The following is a 12,500-nucleotide window of genomic DNA, read 5'->3' as shown; positions in this document are numbered from 1 at the left end:
AATTACTATACCAGCTGCCTACAAAGAGGGGTCCTGTAGGCAGACTCCTTCTGCCCATTTGCCTGCTGGTTAAACCACCACTCTAGAAATTATAAAACAAAACTTTTTTCCCTTTATAAACATCTATCAGCGTCACCTTTATATGGCCCACAGCACCAACACTGCCTGACTTTTAAGTTCTCAAAATCCAGCCAGAATCTCCCCTAGCACATTATAACACATTTTACTGGCTTGAGCAGGGTAAAACACAGCCGCCTTCTCAAACGGATGGCTGCTGAGCTCCAGCAGCCTCTGCACGAGGCCGGGCACACCATCTGTGTGCCCCCCAACGTCCGAAGCCCGTTCACAACTGCCAGCCCTTTGAAAAGCCAGCCTGTTTCTCTGATTGATTCACTTTTTAATGAACTGGGAAAGCCTGTGAACTTAAACCCTGACACCTCCACCTCCCTCCCGTCCTAGCCATCCCTGCAGCAATGTACTGATTATATTTCAAGTTATTATGGGATTAATACAGCTGCCCCCGGTGCCTCTTTCCCCTGAACTTCATCAATAAAAGTTGTGTGCTACTCTTACTCCAGTTAGTTCAGTTTATTCCTGAATCTCTCCCTATAACCTGTGATGTGTCGGTAAGGCTGTATCATATCAGCCCTTCAAAGCTGCCAGCGCTGCCAGCGTTTAAAACCTACTTGTGTCACGGCCTTGCATAAGCTTTGTGTATTTAAGAGGACATCTTGAGCTTTGCTATGCACTGTATCAGCTCTGTAAGTGGGTAGCACATACTTAGCACTATTAAAAATAATGAAATAAGATAATCCACCAAAAAATTAAATAGATTGTGCCACTGTCATCTTTCTTTGAATTCACAGTAGAGCTATAAAAAAATACTCTACACAGACAAGTTCAGTAGAAGAAAAAAAAAGGATGGGGGGAGCAAAAGATTTGGGCCAGCATAATCCAGTTTTTCACCAACAGCATGTCTTTATACAGTACAAGCTTTAGGTCTACTTTTTTTGTTGGTGTTATAGGTTGGGTTTTTTTCCCCCCCAGAATCCTATTTTCTAAAAACATCATTAAAAATTTAATTAACTGGCTTATTCTTTGGAAAGTCTGCAATTGTTTACAAAAGAATTGCCACACAAGCTGCCACCTTCGACTGTGTTGAAGCAGGAAGTTATGCTCTTGTTTACAACTGTGCATCAATTCCACAATATATTTAGTTTTGGTACAAGTTACATATAAAAGTCTTACTGAGCTTAATGTTGCAGCAAATAACACATATAGTAAGCAAGTAGGATTTATCACTGGCTATAATGTCATAGCACATATCCTAAATATATATGGTGAATGATATATACACATACACATGCAAACAAAATGGTAATATATTTAGTTTAAGAAGTGATGAATTGTGCTTGCTTTCATTATTGTCATTTTGTGTGCAGGAGAACGGAGATCAAGCACATCCATACAAAGGGCGGCTGGTTGGGATGGCATCCTTTAAGCAGCATAGTCACCCATGAGCAGGTTAGAGAAGAAACGGCACTTTGCTACCCATGACATGAGACAGGTAGTCCCCTCAGGAGTGAGGGACCCAGTGTGGATGGTGGGATACAAATAAATTCCATGGACTCCCAAGATGCTCCCAAAAAGCACAAAACATCTATCCAGCTAAAACACTTCCCCAAGATGTTTTATTCAAGCTTTTTTCTTAAAGAAGGAAGTGGCAATTTTCTCTTTTAAATTCAGTTTCCCCCCCTCCTTGGTCTCTCCCATAAACACAGAGGCCAGAAGGCTATGCTTAAATAATTCATCTACAAATTTGCAATATCTTTTTGAACTATAGCAATTAAACGGAAAATAGAAAAATCAGCTCAGCATCCTGTTTGGATGTAATTAAAGGTATAATCTGTTCCATTTGAATACTTCAGTGCTTACCCTTCTTAAAACAACAAATAAGAATAGTAGCTCATTTGCAATATGGTTTTTTTCAAGTCAGCTAAAAAGACTAACTGATGAAGCAAGAATAATAATTTTTAAATGTGGCATAAGCACAAAAATACCAACTACAGCTTTTGAATGATTGCTGCAGATCTCGTCTGATCAGAGTTCAGTAACAAGGGGTATAAGCTTTATGGCAAAACACTGAAGTCTTCCACTATTTGGTATCAGCATCTCGATATGGCTGATATAATTACCTATCAAATACATCAGTGGAATGCATATCAGAGGATATCCAAAAATATGTAAGTGGGATGCATATCAGCTCAGTATTTTAGGCACTGTTTGATCTTAAGGCTTTTTTCTCAGAATAAAAGACAAATACCGCATTTGTTGCCCTTTTGTTTTCTATAAGCAACTGAAGATTTTACAGCACAATAAAGTTAGCCTATTAATGGCTGGCTTATGAGTTTTAGCTGGATTTTTACCCTCCTGCTGGACATTTCTTCACTGCTCAAAGAAATTGAAGTCAGGTGTAAAGTTAATATCTGCCTTGTTCATTTATTCATATTGTAAGCAATCAAGATTTCCCCAAATCACAGGGCAATCTCTTGCCTTTCGAGAATTAATATAGGCCCCGTTCTCTCAATTTAGTTTAACAAAACAACTGGCATAAGTTCAATGGAAGCGATGATTATTCTGAGAGGTTATGGCGAACCACAGAAGTTGTTAGCAAGAAGTTTGCTTGTAAGATCCCCTAAGAGGAAAAGTATATGGATATTTCAAAATGTAATTAACAGCATATCCTAACGATGTGAGAAAGAAACATCCTCTGGTTTAGCTGCAGAGGAACCTGGCTGCAAAGGGAGAGCTTTGGCTTGCCCAGCAGGCACTACTCCCTTAAGAGCAAAGGACAGGCTGAGCACCAGAGGGGACCACTCACTGCTGTTGAGAAAGGCACCGGGGCAGGCTCTGTCCATGGGGGCTCCTTTCATGCAACCAATCTCCCTGTGCTCAGCAGCACAGCTCCCTCATCACGGGCATTTCACTGGGTCCAGGACCCAACCAGAAAGAATAACTTTTTTTTCAAAATATCAATTTTCTCTCCACTGTACTCTCTCAAAAAAAATTCTTTTGGGGCAGGAATGTCTCAGGCCCCCTTTTGGTCTTAATGCTATGGTTTGTGTGACTGTTTCAACAAAATTGTTGAGGTTTTCTTGGGTTTGTTTGGGTTTTTTAAAGTTAAATATGTAGCAGTGAATAAGAACAATTCTAAAAAGCAAAATGCTCTATTTTTTAAACATTTTGATCATTAAAAAAAATTTCGATTTTCAAGCTCAGCATTTGTAAGCTGAGGTGAATAATGTAGCAGAGAACCAATTTAAATGGATAAAATGATCACAAAAATGTATGAGCAATATTACACATGGGAACAAAATGACACAATGGTCTACAAGGCCTCTATTACAACAGTGAGTATGAGAGAAGTTTAAATTTGTTGAAAGTTAGCACCTATTAAAATTTCCAGCCTTCCTGGGGGCACATGCCTTGCTGTTTGAAAGCCCAGGCTCTTTTCAGGACCAGTCCTTCAGGGGCATGAACCCCACATAGTTTTTCTCAAGCATCGCCCTCCTGTGGGGCCTTCAATGGACAACATAGACGTGAGTGGGGCAAAAAAAGCCGGAAGGGAGCCACCAAGCAGGACTAAGGCTTACACACCCAGCTACCACCTTACAGCCGATTGCCTCCCCTGAGCTGTGTAGCCTCCTGCATGCCCAAAACATTTCTGTGAACTTAACGCTAGAACTGTTGTTAAAAGAAACATAACAACAGAATTTGACTTGCTAAAAATACCCACAGAAGATGAGGGGAAAAAAATCCCCCAACACAGTAGCATCTGTCTCCAGTAAGCAGGACTTTTTTCAGGTCTTGGGCTTAGACATTAAGACCACTCTGTCTTGGGTGAATGAATTACTGACTGTCAGCTGGGCCATTTTCACTGAGGTTTAAGCACAGGCATTTTACCTGCCATTTGCCAGGAGCCCAAAGCCTGCACAGCTGGCATGTATCATGTTGTATCGTATCGTATTATATCGTATGGTGCAGTATGGTACGGCTGCTCAGCCGGTGGCACACGGGTGTTTGTTACCCATGTGCCACTGGGTGTTTGTTACCCATGTGCCACCTGACACAGCAGGGGCCTCTGGTGGTCTAGTGGTTAGGGTGCAGGACTCTCACCGCTGTGACCCGGGTTCGATTCCCAGCCCCCTGGGCAGATGGGGCTCGTCAGCCTTGTAAGGCAATCCATCTAAGAGAAGGTCACTCTAAACAAACCTACGTCCTGGGGACCTCACTGCCACTGTCCAAGCTTGCTCGGCCCCGGCAGATGAACCTCAGGATTAAAGGGTGGGCTCAGTTCAGCGCACGCTGTGTCTCACCTAAAAAAATCCACTGCGCAGGCTCGAAGGGTTAATGACCTTTCCCAAATCTTCGCTCACGAAGACTGGTCATTATTATTATTATTATTACCTGACACAGCAGTTTGCCCTGCAGCAATCACCTACCCCATGGGTCACACTCCAGGACTAGGACCCAAGCCATTTCACTCCTATAAGGAACGTCTCTTAGAGACAAGAACCTGTGTCTAAATGAAGCAATGCTTATCTCATGCATACCACAGGTGTGATGTCATCCCCTCTGGCAGAGGAACCAGGATGTCTACAGCCTCCACTGTACAAAAATGCAGGAACTAAAGTTAACATCTCAGACTTCGTTAAAATGTGGTGATAATTAAGAAATACAATTACCACTACAAAGTTAATTCCTCTTTGAGTTCTTACAAACAAGTTTTTAATTTGCACCAAAAATTTACATTTCAGATTTCAAGTCAACCATGAATGGTACAAGCTTGGCCAGGGACTTCAGGAAGTGGCTGGTAGGCTCTGCAAGGCTTGGGGGCAGGAGCACTGTGGCTTCCCAGGAATGTCACAGGCAAACAGTCACCAGCAAACCCTAGTGCACACAGGTAAGCCGATGGGATTGCTTTAAACTGTCTCATCTGTTGTACAAGTGTGAAAATAATCGCCGTGTCAGATAAACTTTTGCTTTTTATTAAAAGACAAAAACCACCAAACTTATAAGGTAATTGATTGCTTTCTTCTAGTCTTTTATTAGTTGTGATTAAGGAGCTATAGTAGTCCTGTTTACACCGCTCTAACAAGTCAGGACCTGCAGTACGTTATTGGCTTGCGGCCCACAACTTGCTGTCCATTCTCAACAGAATCAATCTGAAGTTGAAAACATCCCCTGTAGGAAGCGTACACATCCCTGCTCATACAGGAACAGAAACAGTAATAACTTCAGGTCCTGTAAGTTGCAAGTTCAACTTACAGAGATCAGCCCTGACTTGTCATTGCTCTCAGCATGTTCGTGATGAGATCAGAGCACTTCACAAAGGACTCACACTTCCAGCTTGACAAGGGACAGAGGTGAGCGTGTTACACTTCCCTGTTACTCGCCACTCACTGCAGCAATGAATCGAGAGCTCCTCGCTGTTTAACATGCAGTCAAAGCACTGCCAATCTAAAATGGCTGATCAGTAATACTTTAATTGCAGTTTCATAGAAACAAATTGCTATTTAATTGCAATAAGCTTGTCTGTGGCTTAGCTGGACTGACAATAGGCATCCACCTGGTAGTAACAGTAACAAGCAGCAACAAGGGTTATCTGGTAATGCACACACAGGAGGCTCTGGCAGAGCCATCAGACCCAGAACACATAATTTCCCACTGAATGAATATAATACTTAAAAAAAAATTATATACATAAAATGTTCTAATCTCAATTTTATCTGTTATTTTAGTAGAGCTGTTCAGAATGTAGACAATTGCAAAAAGCCTCACCCTTGACATACAACTACCAGCCAAATAATTTGATAAAAAATTTAAATTTAAATGATCTTTTGAAATCACAGAATCAGGTTGGAAAAGACCTCTGCGATCATCAAATCCAACCTATGACCTAACACCACCACCATGTCAACTAGGTCATGGCACTGAGTGCCACATCCAGTCTTTCCTTAAAATATATTAAGGGACAGTGACTCCACCCCCTTGATAGCCAAGGCATACTGTGCCAGTATCTGAGTTGTTTGTTTGGTTGGTTTTTTTTAGTATTTACCCTAATATTAGATGATGCAAATTTTATCAGGGTTAACTAACAGGAAAAAAGGGAGACAAACTCAGTGTGGTTAATATTCTAAAGATGTGACTTAATTTCATAGGCTTCATTTTGGTAAGACATTCTCATTTTATATTTCATAAGATACTGCATAACCTGTTAAAATATTTAAAGATAAATCATGTAGGACTGAAAAGACAGTATCTTGTTGCAAACAGAATTTGGTTTGGAAAGGCTTAATGTCCCAGTGCCTGCCAGGATGCGTAAATCTCATAACTAGACAGCTGGATAGGTAAAAACATTAAACCCATTTAGAGGGCAATCTTTTTACAAAATTGTTTCATTAATAAGAGTGACAATTTATATGATTGAGACGTTTAGATGCAGTATAGACAGAGCATTTTATCCAGGTTCAGGAGGATGATTTCAGATTAGTAGTATTTCCTTTGATTCTTTTTTTAACGTTCATTTTTGAAAGCAAGAGAAGCTCTTACTGAATGATTATTTGTATGACTTTTCAGCAGCACTAAATGCAGAGGGTGTATTTCAGCCTCAGTGCAGCAAATACACGTGATAAAAGGTGAACAAGTACATGTTTTTCTTTACAGATCTCCTAAAAAAAAAGTGATTTTTCACATAAGGACAAATCTAAGTGTTTCCAGTAGCCTTCTCTCCACACCTACCATCCCCATTAGAGCCTGTTTTATTGTCTGAAATGCCTCTGGTTTCAAGAAAGTGTTTTACCTAAAGCAAGAATACTACTTAAATATGTTCTATTGTATATTCATAGCTCCATTAGTCCTCCTCCAATTTAGCACATCAAAGCAAAGGCTTCATCACTTGCATGTGGATTATGCTAACATGAGTGACATTTGTAATCTTATAGGTCTGCAACTTAAGAAATGCTTTTAAAGTAAGCTATTAAATAGGTAGCTGTGCTTTACAAATGAGTCATATAATAGTTTATTTAAAGCTGTTAACGAACTTCAACCTCTACATCACTAAATGCAATACTACATTACTTACTAGAAGTTATTAGCTATCTTCTTAGCACTTCTAGGTTATACTGGACAACCAAAAATCTGTACATGTTAGATTTAAACACTGTACCTTGAGTGCTTATAGTGAAAGAATAGAAAAAGATGTCTACAGTCTACTTGAATTCTATATTCGTATGACTTCAACTGTCTTTTCAAAGATATTGAAGCAGCACAATTTGCAGGACTAGCTGAAGACCTTAATGCCAGATCAAAAAGCTTAGAAACTTATTTAAAATACACATTAGGTGCATTTAATTAAAAAAGTCAGTCAATCATTTATGTTGCGCTTTTTATGTTATGCAAGTACTCTTTTGTCTGTACTGTCTGATATTGCACATTACTGCATTTTCTTTTCTCTGAAACAGTGCTTCTTCCTCAAGCACTGAAGTGTTAAAAGAAGAAATTCAGCAGCCCACCAACATACTAGAGGTCATGAAGTAGAATTTGAAACAAAAATATCTGCTGTCGGTTGTTTAGATAGACAAATCTATAAATCAGCTTTTTTGTGTATTGGCATCACAACAAAAGTAAGTCAAGCTCACTCTGTAACCCAGCATGCTGAGCAGTGAACATCTTCTCAAAAACAGAATTAAAAAAGATAACATAATGATGTGTTCCAACTGTATTAGTTTCCTATAAAAGTAGAGTAGTTGTCAATATTGATTTGCTATTAATTGCAGGAGAGGCACGCTTGGTGCTTGCAGTTTCCTGACTGAAGGCATACAAGGTACAGCCATAGATCCATGTTAAGATTCTTGCTAAAAACATGAAGTGTCAGATTTTTTTTCCTCAAAATTATTCTGCACAGCTCTACCACCAAGCAGCTGATGGGAAAAACACAAAAAATGAAGTTGGTCCCTTTCTAAGCTTAGAGGTGGCTTTGTTGCTTTGTGGGGAGGTGAGTTTTATTTGTTTGCTTTCAGAGAACAGATCATATTTGAGATCAGCCAGTTCTCAGAAATAGCCCAGGAAACATGTTTTTCTTTCCTTAAGATTATCAGTGTTGCAAAGTTAAGTCTCTTACCACAGCAAACACAACTTTATGTTGTTCAGATCAGAATAGCTATTGTATTCCTTTTCATGAATACTCAATTCTAGTGCTCAGCATGAGGTACAAACCTTTCTCTGGTTTTTATTTTTTGACCTCTTATGGTATATACATACCCTCTCGTGCTTGCACGCTCAGAGACAAATGCACACCCTTAACACAAGTGATTCTGAAGGAAGGAACTGAATAGAAAGATACCACAGTACCCATGTGTGTACTGAATTCACTGCAATGTGAATTACAATATACTTGCTGTACCAGAATTAAGAATCTCCATGAAAAATAAATTTGAAATAGTGCTCTGTATCTTTGCCAAAGGTAGCACGATCAAGTAGTTTAACGTATTCTTTACTGGCATAAGAAAAAAAAATCCAAACCAAAAAGCTACTTTTAAAGGTAATTGACAATTAAGGTAACAACTATGTAAGACAGAGTTGTGGAATAATGTTTTGAATGTAATTTAAAAACAAAAAAAAGGCAAAGCTTCTAAAACCCATACTCAATTTTGTTTGTTTTACTTTTTATTATTTAAATACACCATACTAGAGCAAATGTCTCTGAAAATATCACAAATAAAAGATTTTTCTTCATTCAGCAAATTAGAAGTAGGTGAAAATTTCTACACAGTAGCTGCTATGAGCCTGACTTTTTTTTTTTTTTTTTTGCCATGGGAAGTAGCAACATTAGGACAAAAACACTTACATGCATACATACATTGTATTTTACAGAGATACAATAAAAGTGTTTGTGATAGAATATCACAAAAGCCACATCTTTATCTCATGTTCAGTTTGATTGAAACACATTTCCTTACAACACTTAAATATACAAAGAGCAAATAGAATGTTGTTAAGGTAAAACACAGGGTACAAACTGGCCAGTGCCCTGCTAATTGTTAATGAGGGTAGAAAGCAGATTTCAATGCTTCTTTTAATTAGCTTCATTAGTCATCTTCCCCACCCACCCCCCCAAAGATGTCCTCCGGTGGATCTTTTTTCATTTTCTCTACAGTCTCCCATTAGCCCAGGTTCATGGAGTCCTTAATGTTCATATTCAGTCATTTTAATACACCAATAAATGTGGGAAGGGCAATCAAGAATAAAGAAGGTGCAATGGTATGGAGCTGGCATTGATGCTAGCTACAAAGGTGACTTGTCTACTTGGAGACATGGGATCCATCTGTGATGAACAAAATTTGAGATGAAGGCACGCATTCTGCATTACTCTGACCTTTTAGCAGACCTGTAAGAAATAAAAATGGGTATCTTAGCTAAATTTGAGATAGGAAACTACAACATGACTGCTTTTGTCTTTTCCTTATTCACTAATCTCTTTTTTATTAGACTACTTTCCAACTGTGACTTGATTAAGGCTTTCTACGCTATCCATTCACACTGCTAATGTTTCAACTTCAAATAGCAAAAAGTAAACATTTTCCACAGTTTCACTACTAAAAAAAAGCAGACGGGAAAAAAAGAGTCTACAACAAGAAAGTGTACTTTCTGGTAACAAATTGTACAGTGAATAAGGTGGTTTTTCTGGGCCCCCTTTAAAAGGGAAGAACCATTATGCAATGCCTTTGAAGAAGCAAGTAATATGATCTTATAATTGGAAGAAATAGTGTGTAAAGCAAATACAAAGTACAGCCAATATCCTCCCAAGGCAACTTCGGCTAATATGCTGCATTGCACAAGAGCTAAATATAGATATTTCAAGATTTCCCCCCCATTTAAATTCCTCATCTGGTGCGTTAGTTAATGTTACATAAACATTTTAATATATGAAGTCAAACATGTGCTTTCACACTGGTGTTAATGAATTGTGATAATTAAAAGTGTCTAACTCAATAAAAATCTAAACTTTCATGGGTAAAATAGAAATGATCATCCATAGTCTTCAAATACAATCTGTTTGCAATTACCAAAATGAAATAATATATATTAGATTTTTATGGCTTTTAAATGACATTTTGCGCTTCCCAGGAAGTTCTTTTTCCAGCCCTTCTCTAAGTTACTAAAAGCCCGAGGTCTATTAGTAACTGCAACCCCCCACTTTCAAGCTAATTAAAGTAGTAGAGGCTTGGAGGTTTAATTCCCCAGAGCTGAAGCTCAGTGTGAGAAAGGTAATTTGTCTGTCCAGAACAAAGATTAGGGAGCAGCCAGCAAGCATATTTAATAAATGAGCATCAAATATCTTCTACTATGGACACAGACAACACCAATTATGTAACTACAAGGGAATTGTTGAGTGATATGTAAACTAGGAGATTTTTAAGATCTTCTCAAAGAGACGTAATATAACTCATACTTTATTTAAAAGTACAGAAGCTGAAGGCAAGCATTTGTTATGAACACTGCCAACTGGTGGAAAATTTACACTTTTAGTAGGTGGTAATACTGTTGCAAACACGAAATACTAGAGGAATACTATGAGTACCAAAAAAAGCATAGAGAATTCTTGACAATACAGCCCCTTCAAATGAAACAGCACACAGGACATCACAAACCAAGTTTTCACCCTGCAGGCAAGCAGTACCAAGTTTAGAGAAAACAGGGTTTTTTCCAAACTACACGGCAAGTAATGGGAAGTTATAATATAACGTGTGAATTGCCTCAGGAAGGAAAAAGGTGGGAATGGCCAACATCAGGGCATTTGCCTCCTTAAAAAGAAGAGCAAGTTTTTAAACCATGTTAGGCCACGGAACCCTTTCTGCCTGCACCAGTCACCTGTAAATTGTATTAAGACAATAGTAACTTCATAACTGTCACCTTCACGTGCACAATGAAAATAGGTTTTAATGCTGGGAGATTTCTTTGGTTAAATAAAAAACCCGTGGATATTCTGCTATGTCTATAATCTCTGGTGGTAAAATAACCCGGAGACTGAATTGATCTTTAATGCTTAATAAAAAGTATCTGTTACAGTCAATTCTGTTACAGTGGAAGAACATTTTTAATCAGCGGCCCTAAAACATGCAGCTTTCTGGAAAACATCTCTGATGTTATAACCTTTAGACTGTTAAAAAAGCAAAATACAAAGCACAACTCTCTTGGCACCTGCCCCTGTAGCTTCCAAAGTTCTAGAAACCTGACAAATCCATGAATTGTCTCCTCAGCTGTATTTCAGTTTTCTGGGGCTTGGGTGCTCTGCAATTCCCTATGAAAACCAGAAGGAGAACTTCGACCAATTTCTAGAGAAATTGTATTATAAAGAAAAAAACCCTCAAACAATAATCTCTCCCCTCAATCTTCTCCCTAATACCTGCTCATCTGCCTCGGCAGTGACTGCAGCAACACCGTTAACAGGCAGTGACAGGAACTAATAAAAACCCGTTCTCACTATTTCCTCTGCATTTAGCTTCTACCAGGTGCCTACAGTCAGGAGCTCTGCAAGCCCAATCCAGTTTCACTTCTCTTTTCCATGTTCTATGTTGCTCATCGTGTCTACTGCTTGTATTGCAACTAAATCATTTTTATGTTTTGCTAAGGCATAGTAAGAAACTGATAAAACTAAATGACAATTTAGACACCTATTTGAAGTTACATTAAACTTTACATTCGTAGAAGACAAGTGGATAAACCACTCTCAGAATGGCGAACCTTTTACTGCAGTGTATAAAGATGAATGGTTTTACCTATATTTTGAAATGGGATACCTATAAATATTCATTTAACAGAATCACTGCTAGCTAGTCTATATTACAGATTTGTTTCATTAAAATTCACAACAGTATAAATCTATGAATCTTTAACTGTATTTGTACTTCCTTGAGATGAGGCTGAACATTTTCCTCCAGTCTTAATTATCTTTGTTCTGCCTAACTATATAGCATTTTTGTCCTCAACTCTCTCATCACCTCGATTGACAAATTAAGTAAACAAAAAAGGTCCACGTTTTATTTTGATGTAATTACATTCACTGTATAAGATTTGAAAGAATACTTAAAATTAATCAGTAAATTTATGCACAGAAAAAAAAAGCAAACACGGATATTGAAATGTAGCAACATAACAAAAAAAAAATCATGTAACTTGAAGTTTCTGTTTTCTCAGACATATTTTTCCACTGACTAAAAGCATATAAAATATACTGTATACTAAAGAATACATCAGCCTAGCATTTGTCTCAGATTTTTTTTAATCTTCCAAATTCCTACTTGCAGATAAATGTTATTTTTTGTGATCCTTACAGACATTAATGAAGTTCCTATTGTAAATCTATAAAGAATTACCAACTGAAGTGTGCACTTTTTGTTTCATTGCAATAACTCAGTGCTGTGTGATTGCCTGGGTTA

General features: G+C 38.2%; 1 protein-coding gene and 1 long non-coding RNA gene across 2 annotated transcripts in view; one reads left to right on the top strand and one right to left on the bottom strand.

The window, feature by feature from the left end:
- Positions 1-1,448: 1,448 nt before the first annotated feature.
- On the top strand, positions 1,449-5,295 carry LOC108492765. Its single transcript, XR_001873224.1, has 3 exons — positions 1,449-1,524; positions 4,818-4,963; positions 5,102-5,295. It is a non-coding gene; the product is annotated as an uncharacterized LOC108492765 (long non-coding RNA).
- Positions 5,296-8,851: 3,556 nt separating this feature from the next.
- The window catches only part of LMO4 (LIM domain only 4), a 14,921-nt gene continuing 11,272 nt past the window's right edge, over positions 8,852-12,500 (bottom strand). The window contains exon 5 of the mRNA XM_017805415.1: positions 8,852-9,448. Within this exon, the coding sequence (XP_017660904.1) occupies positions 9,440-9,448 (9 nt within the window). The 3' untranslated portion in view covers positions 8,852-9,439. The remainder of the gene's footprint in view (positions 9,449-12,500) is intronic.

This window comes from Lepidothrix coronata, unplaced genomic scaffold (genome assembly GCF_001604755.1).
Source record: "Lepidothrix coronata isolate B3197 unplaced genomic scaffold, Lepidothrix_coronata-1.0 Scaffold12, whole genome shotgun sequence".
NCBI lineage: Eukaryota > Metazoa > Chordata > Aves > Passeriformes > Pipridae > Lepidothrix > Lepidothrix coronata.
The sequence above is the reverse complement of the archived record's forward strand: the minus strand, read 5'-3'. Positions and strand labels throughout refer to the sequence as shown.